Below are 20583 nucleotides of genomic sequence, written 5' to 3' on the forward strand. Positions count from 1 at the left end.
ATAAGACTTGAGAGAGAAGAGAGAATAAAAAAATGTCACAAGGGCCTGAGATCAAAGTTAATATTCAGACCACTAGGGGTCAATGGTTTTAGAGAGGATGTCCAATAGGCGGATCTCCACTTAGCTCATCTCCTTGGTAGAGTAACATGCTCAATGCCTGTGTATTTTGAGGGAGGAGATGGGATGGTTAGCTTCAACAAAGTGAGCTGCTACTGGGTAGTCAGTGTTCTTACACCTGATTGAGCTGCGGTGTTCAGCTATGCGTTTTTCCTACGTAGGCTTTCCCACATGAACAGGTGATGAGATAGATTACTCCCTTTGTCTTGCATGAGATGATACCCCTCACAGGGACTTTTCGACCCGTATGTGGGTGTCTGAAGAAGGATGTTTTTGTAGTGCTATTGCACTTTGCGCATGCGCCATATTTATCTTTCATTTGGAATGGGTGTCAAGAGTGTCTGAGTGGGCTCAGGGGGCAGGTCAGATCTCACTAAGCTATCCCCAATATTGCGACCACGCTTACAGTTCACAAGAAACGGTATTATTGTTCACTCTGATTGGTCGAGGACCTACAACACCGCCCCTGTTGTACCCTGATTGGTTTGATGAATGCACAGGAATGCTGCCATTGGTCTCTTCAACACCTCTACTGTTTTCCCACTGTTTTGTGGCATTTGCTAAGGAGCTCCGTTGAACTAAAGAAGCTAACGTTAGCTAGAAAACAACACACTAGGTATGTATTGAATACCATATAAATTAATTGGTTAAGCGAATGATATTTAATAAATAGATGTAGCTTCTGGTGTTTGACAATTGATGTTGTCTGGTGGTGGTTAGCTACCTGCTGTCTCAGACACAGGACTCTGACTCTTGTTCTTGACACAGCTAACTTAGCAAGCTACTATAGCTACATTTATCAAACAATGTTGGCATTTACCCCCTCAAACTATTCATATCAGCAGGTATTAAGCTTGCTTGTTAGCTAACTAAGTCGTCTTCAGTTGGTGATTTGAGGCTGGCCATCTAGCTGGAGGAACCAACTTTAACTAGATAACGTTAGATAGCAAATGTTGCAATCCTTGGCAAATAGCAAGGCTAGCAGTAGTTCGTGTAACGTTACCTGTTCAATATTAGTTCGTTAGTTTATTAACCCAAGTTCCTATAACCATTTGTCGGGAAACTTATTAGCTACAAACATAAAACCAAACCGCAAGAGGGCTCTAAGTTAGCTAACGTAACTAGGGGAGAGTGGCGTAAATTGAGCTAAACATGTACGTTGAGCCACCCTTCTAGGAAACCATACACAAAATGTGTCATTTGACCAAATATTTATCTTAGAGGTCATCATTTCATGTTGTCTGTGAAGGAATAAAACGCATGGAATGGTGCTCAGCAAGTAAAAAAACAAAGATTTTCACCAAGTTAAATTAATTTATTGTTAGAGGTTTCATAATACTTGTATCAAAACCAAAGTAGATCATTTCTATACATCAATTGGGGTCTCCTATAAGCTTCAATATGAAGTCCTAAACCTAGCATGAAAGTGCATCCTTGTAGCTGTGTGGGCTTATATATGCATGCATGGGTTAAGTTTTGCCAATGGCAAGTTGAACAAATTGAAGTGTTTCTTCCCAGGCATGACGCAAGGCATTATCACTGGGATATGAGGTAACAACAGGGTTAAAATTAAGACAAAAAGCGGGTGTGTTGAATTGTGTTTGGGAAATAAAGATGGACATGGTTTTAAAATGGTAATATTTAATTCAGTGCAGACATATTTAGGCGGCATAATGTATACTGTCCTGCAGCTCAACTTATCCCATACCCAAGGTAAGTTGTGCCAGGAGACCACTTTTTTGGACAAACTGTAATGTTTACTTAATTTCAGATTATTTCCAGGGATACACAACATCCTGAAATATATGTAGCTTTGTTAGAAACAATTGTATATTTCCCTTGACGGAGTGATGCTGAATGTAAAAAATTCAACTTACCCCTCTTTCCTACTGGTTAACAAGTGCTTTCACAGACTGACAGCTGGCTAACAACACTACACAAGGAAAGAAAACAGTTAGCCACTACATTAACAATTAACAGTAAATAGCATTACAAACACATTACCTAGAAGACAGTCACTTTTGAATTGCACAGTTTCAAATTAGACACAAAGGGAGATCATTGTAGTCGCATAAGTTCCAGATTTGGTGCATTGGTACCGCTTACCGTGCAGTAGCAGAGAGAACAGTCTATGACTTGGGTAGCTGGACAATTTTTAGGGCCTTCTATCAGAGGTCCTGGATGGCAGGGAGCTCTGCCCCAGTGATTTACTGTGCCGTACGCACTACCCTCTGTAGCGTCTTCTGGTCAGATGCCAAGCAGTTGCCGTACTAAGCAGTGATGCAGCCAGTCAAGATTCTCTCAATGGTTCAGCTGTAGACATTTTTGAAGATCTGAGGGGTGATGCCTTATCTTTTCAGCCACCTGAGGGGGAAGAGGTGTTGTCGAGACCTCTTCATGACTGTGTTGTTGTGTGGACCATGATCGATCATCAGAGATGTGGACACAGAGGAACTTGAAGCTCTCGGCCCGCTCCACTATAGCCTTGTTGATGTGAATGTAGTCCACGATCAGCTCCTTTGTCATGCTTATGTTGAGAGAGCTTGTTGTCTTGGCACCACACTTCCAGGTCTCTGACTTCCTCCTTATAGGCTGTCTCATTGTCATCGGTGATCAGGCCTGCCACCATCGTGTCGTCTGCATAGTTGATGGTTTTTGAGTCGTGCTTGGCCACGCGGCCGTGGGTGAACAGTACAGGAGGGGACTAAGCACACACCCCTGAGGGGCCCCAGTGTCAAGGGTCAGCGTGGCAGATGTGTTGTCTACTTTCACCACCTGGGGCGGCCCGTCCAGGATTCAGTTGCAGAAGGAGGTGTTCAGTCTCAGGGTCCTTACCTTAGTGATGTTCTTGGAGGGCACTATGGTGTTGAACGCTGAGCTGTAGTCAATGAACAACATTCTCACTCTTTGTTGCTTTAATGACAACCTTTAGATACTTTTATGTAGCAAAGGTAATCAAGCTCATATTGGTATGTGATACAGGAAACGTATTGAAAATAAAAGCAGATCTACATCCTAGTTATTGAATGTAATGTGTTTAGAACTCATAGGAGTGTGATTTGTCCCTAATCTTGGTTATATCAGGTAGGTTTGTTTGGTTGGGGGCGTGGTTTACTGTGTTGCCTGTCAGGGGTACCGGTAGGCCTACATATTGTAGTACAAAATGTTCTATTAGTACAACCAAAAGTGGTGGGAATCTGTTTTAGACTTTTTGTGTCCAATTTATGCCCTATACGGAAATCTACTGGTCTCGGGCTTTATGGAAATAGAGACATAAATTACAATCAGCTAATAGCAGGGTTTAATGGTTATGTTCTTTCCTCTATAGGATAAAGACTTGGAGCCAAAATGGCATCAGACTCCCCGCGCAGACCAAGCCGCTGTGCTGGAGGGGTTGTGGTGCGAGCACAAGCTGCCACGTAAGGACACGCACACACACACAATAAACACACACACACACACACAATAATAGGTTTTCAGAAATTCCACTGGATGGGTCTGGGCTGCCAACTAATACAAGTTTCCCCTTGCAAAGACATGACATTACCTAACATCACATGATGGTTGTTATTAACCATCGGTTTCAGACATGCTTCAGTGCTATGGATCGATATGATCTGGTTCAATATATTTCCTTACCACTTTTCTGAGGTAGAGATGGCGTTACAGTGTTATCTGCAAGCAATTTGCCTGAATAAAGTGCAAAGATAATACTTATGCATACACTACCTTCATGGCAATCATTTTAAACGTTATACTTATAGGTATGTATACAGTACCAGTCAAAAGTTTGAACACACCTACTCATTCAAGGGGTTTTCTTTATTTATATTATATTCTACATTGCAAAATAATAGTGAAGACATCAAACCTATGAAATAACACATGGAATCGTGTAGTAACAAATCTAATTGTATTTAAGATTCTTCAAAGTAGCCACCCTTTGCCTTGATGACAGCTTTGCACACTCTTGGCATTCTCTCAACCAACTGCATGAATGTAGTCACCTGGAATGCATTTAATTTAACAGGTGTGCCTTGTTAAGTTCATTTGTGGAATTTATTTTTTCCTTAATGTGTTTGAGCCAATCAGTTGTGTTGTGACAAGGTAGGGGTGGTATACATAAGCTATCCTTATTTGGTGAAAGACCAAGTCTATATTATGGCAAGAGCAGCTCAAATAAGCAAAGAGAAATTACAGTCCATCATGACTTTAAGACATGAAGGTCAGTCAATGCGGAATGTTTCAAGAACTTAGAACATTTCTTCAAGTGCAGTGTGTCCAATCTTTTGACTGGTACTGTACACATTCAGCAAGGTAATGCTCTTATGTTATTACAGTGAGCAGTCGTATATGGAGAGTGTTGTGACCTTCCTCCAAGATGTGGTCCCTCAGGTAAGACTGTTTCAATTGATTGTCGTCTTTTCTCCAGTAACATCAATGTATATTACGTTTACATGTTACCATTAACCAGATTGACTAGTTTACTCAGGCTGTCAATGGTATTTTTATAGGGCGTAATAACTATATTATTAACTAAATCACACATTATCCACAGAGATCCTATTGAAGTTCCTAGTTTTAATTCTATGACATGAACAGACTGCAGTAATCATTTCATCTGATTTTTATTTTGTCTATTCAAGGCATACACAGGTGCACCCCCAACTGATGAAAAGGAGAAAATAGTTTGGGTCAGATTTGAGAAAGCTGACCTCAATGGTAAGTCTAAGAACAGTTTCAAAGCTTCCCCCTCGACTGTCTTTTGTTCACCCTTGAGGTGGACACACACATTTTGATAACAAGTGATAACTTGCTTCATTATTATCTGGTATTTTTAATCTACAGATTAGGTTAAACCATATATATATGGATTAGGTTAGGTTACCTACAGATTAGGTTAAACCATATATATATATATATATAAACAGGTTCAAGAATATTTGGAGTGTCCTGAAATATGCAGATAAGTGGCCTCTTGTTAGAATGCCTGGGAAGAAAACAGTTTAAATGTGACACATGAATAGTTCCTTTGGCAGGCGTTGTTTGTCAACCATTTGATGGTTCATTTCTTGTAAGGACTTTGAGTGACAGGCCTGATGTATCTCAACGGCACGTGTGTTTGTGTGCGCGCACACACCAGATCTCTCCCTCAATCTGACAGCAGATGTGTTGATTAGACACAGCATCATTGGCTGTGTTTATAAAACATTCTAACACTTTGTTATTTACGCTAACCTTTGAAGAGGACTCAATTAGAACTTCACTGTTCCTGCTTTGCATGGTCAATGTAAAGCAAATGGTTCCATACGGAAGGAATAGTTGAAATACATTAAAAGCGGCTAGAGTTGACACACATTCAAAGTAGCTAGGGTTGAATATTATTTAAAAGAATGCACTGGAACACTTAAACCCCAAACATTGTTCTACAATGTGAAACAGTTCATTCAAAAATATTTTAGAACTCGACAAAGACAAATTGTCATGTTTCTTTGGACCAGGATTCATAATTTTAGATAGCAGCAACAAACATAGCAGTAAAATGTATTTTATAAACTGATTATACACAGAATATACTAAACATTAAGAACACCTGCTCTTATCATTACAGACTGACCAGGTGAAAGCTATGCTCCCATATTGATGTCACTTGCTAAATCCACTTCAATCAGTGTATATGAAGGGGAGGAAATGGGTTAAAAGAAGGATTTTTAAGCCTTGGAACAATTGAGACATGGATTGTGTGTGTGCCATTCAGAGGGTGAATGGGTAAGACAAAAGATGTATCTGGCTTTTGAAAGGGTTATGGTTGTAGGTGCTGGGGGGGTTGTGCAACTCAATGTTAGGAAGGTGTTCCTACTGTTTTGTATTCTCAATGTATGTTTGTGGGGAGATACACTGACACAGGCACATACAACAGTTATGATGTCTGGGTCTCTGGGATGCAGCCCGCTACAGAAATGCCCAGGTTTGGATCAGACCCCCTCCTTTCTTCACTGATTTGAACATATGGTAAATATCACTGTCAGGCAGCTCTATTTTGATAGTCAAATCAAAATAAGTTTTAATCAGTCTACAGAGTTGACTGAATAGAAATGTATAAACTATCAAATAGAGTCCATATATAAACTCCCAGTAATGTATTGGCTATTTACCAACGTTTTGGCATCATGTGCCTTTTTCAGGGTAATGTCATGAATACTTGAACCAGGTTATGTAGACAAACAGTGCAATTAGTGCTACCAAAGACAATAGTGAGGGGTGTGTCATACTGATTAAGTTAATTCGAATTAATTAGTGAAACTGTCAAAAAAACAATAGTTTATGACATACATAAATATATTAGGCTATTGTTATCATATAGAAACATCATCGAATATTGTACATAATATTAGCATCAACATACATTATTGTTTTATTCAATTTCACATGTTTAATTGTTACGTATTTCATTTCATATTTGTTACATGTAATCTTTTGGTTCAACCTTAATGTATAATAAGCATCAACAGGGGGAACATATTAGGTGTACGCTAATAAGCTGTAGAAAGAATATATACAATTATAAGACTTGTTCATAAGAAGTGCCTGAGATCAAACTCAGTATTGAGACCACTAGGGGTCAATGTTTTTAGATAGGATATCCAGTAAGCCTCCCTTTGTAGTAGTCGGATCTCGACGTTACCTCTCCTTGGTAGAGTAACATGCTCAATGCCTGTGTATTTGAGGGAGGAGATGGGATGGTTAGCTTCAACAAAGTGAGCTGCTACTGGGTAGTCAGTGTTCTTACACCTGATTGAGCTGCGGTGTTCAGCTCTGCGTTGTTTTTAATTGTCTTTTCGTTAGTCCTACGTAGGCTTTTCCACATGAACAGGTGATGAGATATTTTTATTATTTTTGTTGTTTTAATAGTTTATTCGCCATTAGTCAGCACCTCCACACAAACACATTTTTCTGGGTGTGCGCCAGCTCATGTTCTTTATTCGTACATAAATGTATAACATCCCTGTGTGTTTTGCTGTGTGTCCATCAGATACGTCCCGCTCCCCTGAGTTCCTGGAGATGCACAGTGGCAGCAGTGACCCTCCTCTCTGCCTCATGATTGGTTATGCCGACGGGATGCAAATCTGGAGCATATCCGTGAGTAAAGACCAGCTGTAACGTAAAGACCACCTGTAACGTAAAGACCAGCTGTAACGTAAAGACCAGCTGTAACGTAAAGACCAGCTGTAACGTAAAGACCAGCTGTAACGTAAAGACCAGCTGTAACGTAAAGACCAGCTGTAATGTAAAGACCAGCTGTAACGTAAAGACCAGCTGTAACGTAAAGACCAGCTGTAACGTAAAGACCAGCTGTAACGTAAAGACCAGCTGTAACGTAAAGACCAGCTGTAACGTAAAGACCACCTGTAACGTAAAGACCAGCTGTAACGTAAAGACCAGCTGTAACGTAAAGACCAGCTGTAACGTAAAGACCACCTGTAACGTAAAGACCACCTGTAACGTAAAGACCACCTGTAACGTAAAGACCAGCTGTAACGTAAAGACCAGCTGTAACGTAAAGACCAGCTGTAACGTAAAGACCAGCTGTAACGTAAAGACCAGCTGTAACGTAAAGACCAGCTGTAACGTAAAGACCAGCTGTAACGTAAAGACCAGCTGTAACGTAAAGACCGCCTGTAACGTAAAGACCGCCTGTAACGTAAAGACCGCCTGTAACGTAAAGACCGCCTGTAACGTAAAGACCAGCTGTAACGTAAAGACCAGCTGTAACGTAAAGACCAGCTGTAACGTAGAGACCAGCTGTAACGTAGAGACCAGCTGTAACGTAGAGACCAGCTGTAACGTAGAGACCAGCTGTAACGTAGAGACCAGCTGTAACGTAGAGACCAGCTGTCAATAGAAAGATGTTCATAACAACGACAACAGACCACGGAGACGTTATCGTATCTCACTTCCAGTACTCCTTGTCCCCCACTAGATGTCAGGATATACCAGGGTGTTACAGCTATTCTCTTCTTAAAATGCTCAAGTCAATTCCAAGTCCTGACAACTTCTGCACCAATGGTTTCTCTAGGATCTGTGTTGTGGGTGTTGAAATATGAAATGCAGGTCTTTGTGTTGTGGGTGTTGAAATATTTAATTTGAAGTGTAGAGCTGTTTACGTTTGATGAGCAGGGTGGGTGCTTCACACAGGACACTACTCTCTCCAGGTCCCACAGATACAGGACACATAGCGCCTTTTGTGCACTAGGGCTGGAAATTGCCAGGGACCTCACGATACAATATTATCACAATACTTAGGTGCCGCTACGATATGTATTGTGATTTTTATTGCAATTCAATGTTTCAAACATATTGCTCACCATATGTCTGCTGGAAAGGGATAAGAGAGAGCCATGAGAAAACAAGTTTTGATCGTCATGGAAATAAAAGTGTTGAAAAAGTAGCTCCCTATTTTAAAAAGAAGATGGAGAACAGGCTATGAAATGAAATACTTGAGTTTTGGTGCAGGTACAGCCAACTAGCACAAAAATAATATTGCGATATTGTCGATACGATATATTGTAAAAAATAATATCCCAATATGTAACTATCACCCCCCCTCACATCACTATTGTGCACCCACATGGAGCAGACTTCCGCAATAGAGACATGCACAGGCCTCCACAAGGTGGAGGAAACAGTGTTTAAACACTTTACAATGAAGATCTGTGAAGTTATTTGGATTTTTACGAATTATCTTTGACAGAAAGGGTCCTGAAAAAGGGACGTTTCTTTTTTTGCTGTGTTTATATTCTATTACCATCTTGAGTTGGTTATAGTTCCTTTTCAAAACCAGTTGATCAAGGATTGGAATTGACCCCAACTGGGCGATACACTGTTAAGGTGTTCTTTCTCTTTGTCTTCCCCTCTTGTAGTTTTTCTGTGGTTTTGGCATGTTTCCGGGACATGTTTTTTCACTGGGTTCATATTAAGTGATGAAAGCACCTCGGTCTCAAACCGTGAGTGGCTGTGAAGTGTTTGTGACAGTCGCTAAGCCAACACCCTCTGTAATGGCACTGACTACACACACACACACACACACACACACACACACACACACACACACACACACACACACACACACACACACACACACACACACACACACACACACACACACACACACGCCTTCATCAGACGGGCTGACAGAGGGAGTGTGTATGTACATATCAACCGTCCCTGTGTTTGTGTATTACTGTCCTGTTAGATAGCGAGGGATCTTTGACTGAAAAGGTGTCGCCTGCCAGGCCCCAGACAGATAAGTCCCAGACTAGCGTGGGCAAGTTGTTGGACTGAGGAGGTGTTGGGTGAAATGACCAGCTTTGAAGAGAGGTGTCTGTGTGGATGCTGTTATTATTAAAACTAGTCCCAGATACACTGATATTTTCCCCTGTCTCCACCGGCTGCCTGGCTATGAGCTTCATCTGTTTCCAAAAGGGTGTAAAGTTTTCACCGCTGGTCTGCAGTCTGCTTTGTAGCTCAACAGTGAAAACGGCCCCTGCTTGTGTCCTACCAGACGTTGCTCTTTGTGTGTGTTACATTTTGCTTGTCGTGTGTCCCTCATGATGGAAACTAAAATTTAAATCAATTGCAGTTATTTTAGGATCCCAAAACCACTTTATCTTTGTTTGAAAGTATTCATCATCATTCACTGATCACATTCATCCACCACCAATATGTCATGCAATGTGTCCTGTCTATGTTCACTCGTGAATATGGCCCAGATATCGTGAGTCACAACTGAGGGGTATTGCAGATTAGAACAGTGTACAACACACTAGTTTGCATTTAAAAACATCCCACCCAGACCAACAAATGAAATTAATAAAATGAAAAATTATTTAAAAAAATCAAGAAGAAGCAATTTGGCATATTGCTGTGTAGGCAGGCGGCTAATGTAATGGCGGAGAACAGAGATAGATGTTGATGCCTGGCTGGCTGTCATGTCACACAGAGCCATGTAAGGATGAGCTGTGGGGTAATGCACAATGCCTGCCGTATTATCATTATCCAAACCCCCTCCACCACACACAATCTGGAAAATTCCATTATTCTCCATTTGCAATAGGAATCCCACCCGTCCTCCCACCGTAGTCCCAGTTATTCCCTCTCTCTGTGCTCTAGTGTAATCTGTCCACTGTCACTGGGCCGAGCTGCACTTCTAATAAAAACAATGGCCCGATTCACCACTTCGAAAAGAGGCTACTAATTGCGAAAAGAGCGTTCATCCTCGGATGTGCTTATCTACTTAAGACACGCGGATTAGGGCAACAGTATTGTGATAATGCACATTTCACTGTAATTTATCGCAAAAAAAAAAAAAGGTGGGGTTTAGCGCTTAAAACAATGCACCATTACACACGTCAGAGCCACCACATACCACGCAAGTGTTCTGACCTGACTATCCAAGCCTCTCTCTGGGGCCTAATGCAGGGGATAACCTTGCATCTCTTTGGCATAGAGCAGGGACACTGCTACCAGATTTATTTCCATGAACAGTTCTCCTTGCATCTGACACATAAGTAAAGATGGGAAGCAACCTACAATAACCTCAAATATATTGGTGTCCTCCAGCTATAGATACTGTAGCTTCCCAGAATGACAGGGGATATAGGTCTACACAGCAGATGTGGCGGACATGTTCAAAATGTCAATGTGTCAACACTATTTCCTGAACATTATCCATCTTCTAACCTATTATTCTTCAGTTACTATATGTTGGGCTATGTTTGATCTCAGTTCTGTTTAAAGCATTTTAAAAGTATTTTTGACGTCAGTCATCGTAGCTCTTTTGAAAGCCATCAGCTGAGCTGACTGACTGACTGGTTATCAGACTCTGTTGGTCGCAGCCCGTTCTGTCATGTTGGCTCGGTCACAGAAAGAGTAGGCAGCTTGTTTGCATCGCAATGCTTTGGGGACCTTTCTTGGTGGCTTTTAATGTGCGGTTTGGCTGGCACTTCAACCACCAGCCCCCCTCCCCTCTAGGGCCCCCTCCCTCCTCGACAAGCCCCTTTCCACGCAGTTGGAATAGATTATTTTGCTTACAGTGTGAACAAATCTCTCTTTGTTCCGGTCAGGGGCCCCCACATTGTCTTTTGACTTTGCCCTGCTGCCGACTTCTTAGCCCTTTAGCCTCCATTCAAACCGGAGCTGTAAGTTTGTGGTTGTGTAGCGTTGATAATTCTATCAGTACTGTAGTTATGTGGAGCTGACTTGGCTCCTCAGGACACTGAGGCTTAATTGGAAGTATGGCCGTATTGATTATCGGAGTGACCTCTTAATAAAGACACTATCTCTCTTAACTAGTGGTCACCACACCGAGCGCATAGAGTTTAGTATCATCAGAAAGAACAACTCCAGCCCTGCTGACTATGGCCAACTGTTAACCGTTTCTTATCAAGTGTTTCCCCTAACATTGTATAGGCGGGCTTTCCCCCCTGCCTAGCTCTATTCCCTCTGTTCAGTTGGTGTTCGCTTGTCCAAGTGTCTTTGACGAAACGACACCGCAACCGCAGTAAAACAACAATGTCGTCTTTTGCACACCAACTAAAGCCTTTAAAAAATATATATATACATTCGTTAAATTTCCTTTATTTACAAGCAATCAGAGTAAATTAATGGTTTTAGACTGAGCGTTCATTGTATGCATTTATATCAGAAGGACGGAGAGAAAATGCTGACCAGCCACTGTAAAATAGTCTCAAAGCTTTTGACTTGTTACATTTACTTGTTACATTTACTTGTTATATTGTTGTTGAACTTGCTCTATTATTTTCCCCTCTCTGTTGTAGCTGGGTGGGGAGGCCCAGGAGCTTTTCTCTGTGCGCCACGGACCTGTGAGAGCTGCCCACATCCTGCCGGCGCCCCATATCAGTGAGTATCTACCTGCTTACCTCTGCCATCTTTTTGGTGTACCCTAACATTTTGTTTTTATGTCGTTCTACGGGTTCACATCGGACTGTCTTTGAATGTGATGCACATTGTAAGCGACGTCGTTCCCAGAAACTCAAGTCCCCAAGATGCTGTCGTTCTAGAAATCAGTAGAAAAGCTCAGCTGTTTTCAGCTTGTCATGCCACATGAACCTTCTGTCTATCCACTTTAGTCAATATTTGTCCACCCAATCTGCAAAGTGGAAGAAAAACGCTCTGCAGTTGATGCAAGCACACTGGTCTTGTTTTTCCTCTGACGTGGGTGTCAACACGGCCATGAATCTCTCCTCCGTAAACAATGTAATCACTTAAACTCAAATCTGTTCTCGCCAGCGCTCAAGGACCGCTCTTGAAACGAAGTTAAGTGTGTCACAATTTATGCTGTTTGTGGTGTGTGTTTGCAGTGATATACCATGCATTAATTAAAGACTTTCCGGTTTGTCAATAGTCAGGAGCCCCTCTCTTCCTGTTCCTATCCTAATATTAAAGGCAGTCCTGTAAGGATGATTACTGTTGGCCTGGCCTCAGCTGGCTCAGAATGAAGTGCCAGAGCCCCCCCACCAGCATTTCTCGCACAAGTAACTCATTGGCTGCATTGTATTACAGGGGTAATAGCATTTCTAAAGGTTAGGTATGGAAGAGAAGCAGGCCAGTGAAAAACATGTCCAAGGTTTTGATCTAATCATGTTCAATCAGAGACTTCAAAAGGAAAGCAGAGGGGAAATATCACCTCCTAGGTTGCCTATGGACCGCTCTCACAGACAGACACAGTTTTATCTAATATAAAAGCATAAGTATTCACATCCTCTAAAGCCGGTACACAATTGGATTTCCCTCGTTCCGCCAATTAGTTATTTCCCAGGCATGACGTTAGAATTTTCTGTCACTGCAGGTATAATTCAGAAATGAAGTGAAAAGCACAAAACTCTAGCATGTGGCGTTCTGGTGAGAAAATCAGCTTTTTGTTCTTGCTCTGTGTTCCGGTCCTTTGGCAGATTCCAACAATGCACAATGACCGCATTGAAAGGGCCCTGGACGGGGATGAAAGCCACAGACAGTAATAAGAAGCAGCAGATACCCAACACATGAGGGGAGTGATTCTCTGACCGCTAAAATAAAAATGAATTGTACTAGCGGGGGAGAGAGAGACACTGATTGCAATCTGTTATACCCAGCCGGCGCAAACAGTGTTGCTCTGTGGTGAGCTGTTAAAAGACCAATTGTTTTAGTCGGGATCCTGGGTGGGCGGGTTTGGAAAGTCCTGAAAATAGGTGTCGGTTCAAATAAGGCGAAATGCCCCTTCCCGGAATAGAGGCGGAAGTTGCGGTTTTCCGAAGAGAGCGTTCCGTTTATCAGTCCAGCATCCCAGAGTTTGTAACCTATGCTCTTTTCTTCCGTTCTCTGGTATAGGCCATACATACGCCTACCAAAGTGATTCACAATACAATAGATGAGCATTGATGACAAGTGATCCTAATATGTATGGGACCTTTGTTGATCTCATGAACAGTAGAATGGATGTCAGTAATAGTATTGTGTGTTTTTTGGTCCTCAGTGCTGGACCTGAACTCCTATGACCCAGAGGCCCAGCCTCCATATTAAAGCCCTAATTACTGAAACAGCTCTGGAAATTCTATAATTTATAACCGCAAACATGTTGACTTCAGACTTGCCTTTCTCTATAAATGAGATAAACACGCACTCAACACTCAAACATACGAATGTCGAATGGGGAAATGTAGATGCGCACACAGTCAACGCTCAAACATACAATTGTCGAATTTGTATGTCGAATGAGCTAAACTATATCTCTGAAATGACAGTCCATTCATAATCAAAGCGTAGTCAACACTAGTAATGAAATCTTAGATCTTTTCCCCCTGACTGTATTTACAGAAACTGTTTATTTTCCTAAATGCGTTGTTCAAATGAAACCCTTTGGTCTTTCGGGGTAATCATATTTGCCTACAGCTCAATATGGTGACCCGTTGTAATGTTTGATGACAGAAATATGAGTGCAGAAGAAAGGCTGTGTTTGGGAGTGTTAGGGGTTTGAGGACGGCATGTTGGCTCTCCCACACGGCACGGTCACACCACAGGAACTCACAGTGATTACGGTCAGGGCTAAATGACTCCCCTCCACAGGCCTAACAGCTTCTTCAATCTACACACACACACACACACACACACACACACACACACACACACACACACACACACACACACACACACACACACACAATCTTTAAGAATGTGAAAATTAGGGGAAATATGGGATCTGTAGACTTAATGCAACATGTTTTCTCCGCCTCCCTAATTTTATGTCCCAAATGGCACCCTAGTCCCTACATAGTGCACTACTTTGGCCAGAGGCCTATGGGACCTGGTCAAAAGTAGTGCTCAATGTAGGGAATAGGGTGCCATTTTTGACTGAAACTAAATATGCCCACTTGGCTTTTACCATACTGTAATTTCCCCTCCAAAACCAAAAGAATTAAACACAGAGGGAGACAAAACCCTCCTCAGCTTTGAAGGCGTTCTCTTTCTTTTTCCCTCTCTCGTTCCTCTCCTCCATACCGAGGGGAAAGATGGTTTGAGTTCAACATGTTGCGCAGAGTGCTATTTCTGGTCCTCTGTCTCCCTTCTCTTAATGTTTTCCATGCTGGTATGTTAATATATTTGATCCCCATAGGTCTTGATGTGAACCTGGGCATTATTTTGTGGTTGGTGGGGATGAGTCCTCCCAAGTTGACAGGAATGAGAGGGTCTCTCTTTCTTTTCTTTTCTTGTTCTATTTTATATTTTGTCTCCATTTCCTTTTCAGAGTTTTTTGGGGGTATAATTTGATTACAGTGCTGCTGTTGTAATGTAATCAACACGCATCCTGCTGCGGTAGTGTTGGTTAAGTGGATTGAGTGGCTCTGGCAGGCTGGGCCTGGCCGGGCCCACTACACAACAGGCCTGTTCACATGCATAGGGCCCCCTAACGATGAATGTTCCTCTTTGTGTTGGTCAGTTGTTTCACTGCTCTCGGTCAGTCCCTCATCATCCTTCTCTCTTCTCCTTCTAGGTCCGCTGATGATTGATGGTTTTGCGGACAAGAGGCCTCTCCTGGGGGTGTGCAAGAGCACTGGGTCCTTGGGGTGAGTACAGTACACATCCCTCATCACATCGCTTCCTGTGTCAACAGGAAGCTGGGATATGCTGGGAGATGCAGTTTGGAGGGTGGTGTCTGATATCAGCGACTGAATCCACTAAAGTATGTGTGTGTGTGTGGGTATATATGTATATATACAGTTGAAGTCGGAAGTTTACATACACTTAGGTTGGAGTCATTAAAACTCGTTTTTCAACCACTCCACAAATGACTTGTTAACAAACTATAGTTTTGGCAAGTCGGTTAGGATATCTACTTTGTGCATGACAAGTAATTTTTCCAACAATTGTTTACAGACAGATTATTTCACTTATCATTCACTGTATCACAATTCCAGTGGGTCAGAAGATTACATACACTAAGTTGACTGTGCCTCTAAACAGCTTGGAAAATCCCTGAAAATGATGCCATGGCTTTAGAAGCTTCTGATAGGCTAATTGACATAATATGAGTCAATTGGAGGTGTACACGTGGATGTATTTCGAGGCCTACCTTCAAACTCGGTGCCTCTTTGCTTGACATCATGGGAAATCAACAGAAATCATCCAAGACCTCAGAAAAAAATTGTAGACTTCCACAAGTCTGGTTCATCCTTGGGTGCAATTTCCAAACGCCTGAAGGTACCATGTTCATCTGTACAAACAATAGTACGCAAGTATAAACACCATGTGACCACGCAGCCGTTTTAACGCTCAGGAAGGAGACGCGTTCTGTCTCCTAGAGATGAACGCACTTTGGTGCGAAAAGTACAAATCAATCCCAGATCAACAGCAAAGGACCTTGTAAAGATGCTGGAGGAAACATGTAGAAAAGTATCTATATCCACAGTAAAACGAGTCCTATATCGACATAACCTGAAAGGCCGCTCAGCAAGGAAGAAGCCACTGCTCCAAAACTGCCATAAAAAAGCAATACTACGGTTTGCAACTGCACATGGGGACAAAGATTGTACTTTTGGAGAAATGTCCTCTGGTCTGATGAAACAAAAATAGAACTGATTGGCCATAACATCGTTATGTTTGGAGGAAAAAGGGAGATGCTTGCAAGCCGAAGAACACTATCCCAACCGTGTAGCACGGGGGTGGCAGTATCATGTTGTGGGGGTGCTTTGCTGCAGGAGGGACTGGGGCACTTCACAAAATAGATGTCATCATGAGGGAGGAAAATGATGTGGATATATTGAAGCAACATCTCAAGACATCAGTCAGGAAGTTAAAGCTTGGTCACCAATGGGTCTTCCAAATGGACAATGACCCCAAGCATTCTTCCAAAGTTCTGGCTTACGGACAACAAAGTCAAGGTATTGGAGTGGCCATCACAAAGCCCTGACCTCAATCCCATAGAAATTTTGTGGGCAAAACTGAACAGGCGTGTGTGAGCAAGGAGGCCTACAAGCCTGACTAAGTTACACCAGCTCTGTCAGGAGGAATGGGCCAAAATTCACCCAACTTATTGTGGGAAGCTTGTGGAAGGCTACTTGAAACGTTTGACCCAAGTTAAACAATTTAAAGGCAATGCTACTAAATACGAATTGAGTGTATGTAAACTTCTGACCCACTGGGAATGTGATGAAAGAAATAAAAGCTGAAATTAATCATTCTCTCTTCTATTATTATGACATTTCACATTCTTAAAATAAACTGGTGATCCTGACTGACCTAAGACAGGGGAATTTTTACTAGGATTAAATGTCATGAATTGTGAAACTGAGTTTAAATGTATTTGGCTAAGGTGTATATAGACTTCCGACTTCAACTGTGTGATATATATATATACTTTGTATTTTACCACATTTTTCTCCCAAATTTCGATCTTGTCTCATCGCTGCAACTCCCCAACGGGCTCATGACTCGCTCAAAGGTCGAGTCATGCGTCCTCCGAAACATGACCCACCAAACCGCGCTTCTTAACACCCACCCGCTTAACCCGGAAGCCAGCTGCACCAATGTGTCGGAGGAAACACCGTTCAACTGACGACCTCGACAGCCTGCAGGCGCCCAGCCCGCCACAAGGAGTCGCTAGAGCCAAATAAAGCCCCCCCGGCCAAACCCTCCCCTAACCCGGACGACGCTGGGCCAATTGTGCGCCGCCCTATGGGACTCCTGATCACGGCCGGTTGTGATACAGCCTGTGTTCGAACCCGGGTCTGTTGTGACGCCTCTAGCGCTGCGATGCAGTGCTTTAGACCGCGCGGTGCTTTTTACACTACAAGCCCATACAGATCCGATAATGTGAGTTTATATGTAATTCTATGTGCAAGCCCAGGGCTTTCCAATATTGAAAAAGTTGCTGTTCCTGATGACATCAAATAGCGTTACAGTCCATTAGCTCTCAAGCCAAATAAATAGCCTTTCTCTCGATGGGTCAAAGTTGAACTACGCCACACATACTTGTAGTCCAGTTTCCACATGTGCTAACCATGGCTGCTGGTAACCATGACCACTGGTAGGTGTGATGTGCGTCAGTTGGCAACAAGGCATAGTTTTATTTTATTGGGCTTGCCTGTTGTCGATGCTTCTCAGAAGTTAGAATATGTATGATGATAGACTCATGTCTGGTCTAGTCGTTGTATTTTTCTGGTCTCCCTCTCACTGATTGGTCACAGACAGTGGCACCAGATTAGCACCAGATTGCACAACATGTCAACGTGACTTGCATACTCGGACTACGTCTGCATTGACACCCAATTTAGTAGTGCCCTATATAGGGATTGACTGTGTCATTTCAGACGAAGCCTTCACATGAGTTCCCTTTCCCATCCATCCTTCCTCAAATGCCTGATTTAACAAGGACACAACAGGTCAAGTAGTTTTTTTGATCTTTCGCTGGGAATAATCAGGTCTGAAAGAGCTGATATAAGGTAGTGCGTTAGTAACTCTCGTTTTGGAGAGAGTTGAATAAGCCAATCTGGCTGCATGGCAAGGTGCAGGGAGGAACAGAGGGGAGGGGAGAGGAACAGAGGGGAGGGGAGAGGAACAGAGGGGAGGGGAGAGGAACAGAGGGGAGGGGAGAGGAACAGAGGGGAGGGGAGAGGGGCAGGTCAAAGAAGAGAGGAGATGAGCGGGGAGGAGAAGAGATGTGAAACTTCCATGTGCTAATGGAATGTCCTGTCTCTTTCGCCAGGGTGTCAATCTTTATGACGTTTTCCCATTTAAAATGTGTGGAAAGGAAGGGGAAGACAGGCTCGGGCCCTTGGTTGTACTGTCTCACATTGATGTTACGAGGTACAAATCTTAAGTACATTTGAAAGCTGGGTAGTAACAGCACCACAAGCCCCCCTAAAGACATACATAGAGAGGGAGGAAGGCAAGGAGAGAGGGGATTAAGAAGATATGTTGGTCCCTTGGGAAGCCGGAGGAGTGGGGAATGGCCCTGGCTGGTGGAGAGGGAGCAAAGGTAAGAGAGAACCACAGACGACTGCTCTGCTCTTCTCTCCATACCCTGCCAGGGCTGCTGTGACCTCCCTCTTTCCCCTCTTCCAGAACAGCGAAAACATAACTCGATATTTCCTCCCCAGGAAATGAAATAAGGAAGTCTGTCTTCGGCTGGGCTTTGATGGAGACCACCTTCCCCATGTTTTTAAAGGAACACTGCCTACTCCTCTGCTGCCTTTACCTCTCTCTCCCTCTGCTGCCTCGCTCTCTCTTTCTGCCTCTGCCACCGATTCTGGCTCTGCCTGGCCCCTCTGCCTCTGTACTGCCTCTTTTAGTCTTCTGGCTGTGTCCTGGCTGACATGGAGAGAGGGATACAAACAGGGAGGGTTTGGGTACTTCGCCCAGTGACTGACGCTCAGTACTAATTCTGAAAACATGCTTGCTGCTGAAAACCCTGACATCTGGCTGAATGACACATCCAGACTGGGGCCGTCCTGACCCCCGACCGACAGAAGTGTTTGGTAAATAACACTACATTAAAAGATGAGAGAAACTCCCCTATGGCCGCAGCACAGTTTTTCCGTTCGGGCCGTTCGTAAACTTACTAAGGTCCTCACACAGTTTTTAGCATATAATCATTTTAAATAACAGCTTTTGTCAACCAGCAAAAAGGATGCCGGCTTGACACTTAAATGGAAAACAGATTGGAGTCTTGGCCGCGAGAGCAGCGCTGGTTTTGAAGTTGGTTCAGTCAGCTCTAGGCTTAGATTACAAGATTTGCAAATTAAAGGAAAACTAGAAAGTCAAAAAGCATCTGTGCCTATCCTTGTATTTGTGAACTTCTAGCCAGGCGCACTCAACATAATTTTATCAATGGAAAGGATTATGCGTTAAGCCAAAACAATTTATAGATCTAGTGATTTTCCTGACGGCAAAGTACATATGTGTCCCTTCACGCTCTGCGCCAGTGGGGGAACTAGTAAAGAATGCCTGTGTGCCATCCTGTAGCAGCCCCTGGGCTCTGGTCTGCCTCCTCACATAGTATCTGGAAAGGATTTGTGTTTCCAGCCCCTGCTGCTGCTAGTCGCTGTTATTATTTTCTTTCATTTTAATTAGGTCCGCAGGTATTAACATTCAGAACATTTAAGACGACTCTTTGTCAATGAATGCAAATCACAGAGGCAGGGGGTGGAGGGTGGAGGCATCTTAACTGTTTGTTGGTGTTTTTTAGGAGTGGGAGCATACATACACTCCCAGGGTAAAAGTTCAGCAGGGAAGAAGAAACCTGCTTTTGTTAACTCTTTTTTGTATCGCAAATGAAACCCTATTCCCTGTATAGTGCACTACTTCTGACCTTCCTACCCTGTATGCCCACCCCCAAATCTCCAGATGCACAGAGGATGTGGGCATGACTTTTTTTTATTTTTTATTATAATTTCTTTTTGACAAAAAAAGTCTTCTGTCACCATGGAGATTACGGATGGATTCGTATTTTGGGAGGGTTCCGGCCGGCCGGGACACATTGTGACTCCCCCATGCTCACCATGGCTACCTACCAGACTGTAGCCAGTAGCAGCCTGGAAACAGTCAGCGCCAGTGAAGGAGGATACGGTGCATGTTTTTCTTGTTTACTTGTACACTTCCTTTATTCAATATTTAGCATAACCAGTGTTTTGGCTGCTAGACCTTTCAAGACATGGTTTCAGCACCAGGCCACAGCTCTCCATCTGGCCCCTGTGAACCTCCTCTGGCCCTGTCCCTTATAACTCACGGCTCGAGGGTCAAGGCTTTTCACACCTCAACCAGGCCGGAGTCATGTCCTTTATCTCAATATTCATTACAGACACATTTAGCACACAGATTTTAATCTGACGCAGGAAGATGAAAGCTATGTGTAATTTTAAATGACACCCGTCAACAACAAAGTGAGATTGATCCTACAAGAGAGGGATAATGTTA

The 20583-nt window shown here is 43.0% G+C and overlaps 1 protein-coding gene across 5 annotated transcripts in view; it reads left to right on the top strand.

The window, feature by feature from the left end:
• Positions 1-464: 464 nt before the first annotated feature.
• Positions 465-20583, top strand: part of LOC139548865 (BCAS3 microtubule associated cell migration factor-like) — a 325394-nt gene continuing 305275 nt past the window's right edge. The window contains exons 1-7 of one of the 5 annotated variants that reach the window (XM_071358768.1): positions 465-733; positions 3446-3536; positions 4458-4512; positions 4764-4839; positions 7151-7257; positions 11955-12036; positions 15164-15236. In XM_071358768.1, the coding sequence (XP_071214869.1) occupies positions 3466-3536; positions 4458-4512; positions 4764-4839; positions 7151-7257; positions 11955-12036; positions 15164-15236 (464 nt within the window). In that variant the 5' untranslated portion in view covers positions 465-733; positions 3446-3465. The remainder of the gene's footprint in view (positions 734-3445; positions 3537-4457; positions 4513-4763; positions 4840-7150; positions 7258-11954; positions 12037-15163; positions 15237-20583) is intronic. The other 4 variants (XM_071358769.1, XM_071358765.1, XM_071358766.1 and 1 more) reach the window with 4 other exon arrangements.

This window comes from Salvelinus alpinus, chromosome 22 (genome assembly GCF_045679555.1).
Source record: "Salvelinus alpinus chromosome 22, SLU_Salpinus.1, whole genome shotgun sequence".
Classification (NCBI taxonomy): domain Eukaryota; kingdom Metazoa; phylum Chordata; class Actinopteri; order Salmoniformes; family Salmonidae; genus Salvelinus; species Salvelinus alpinus.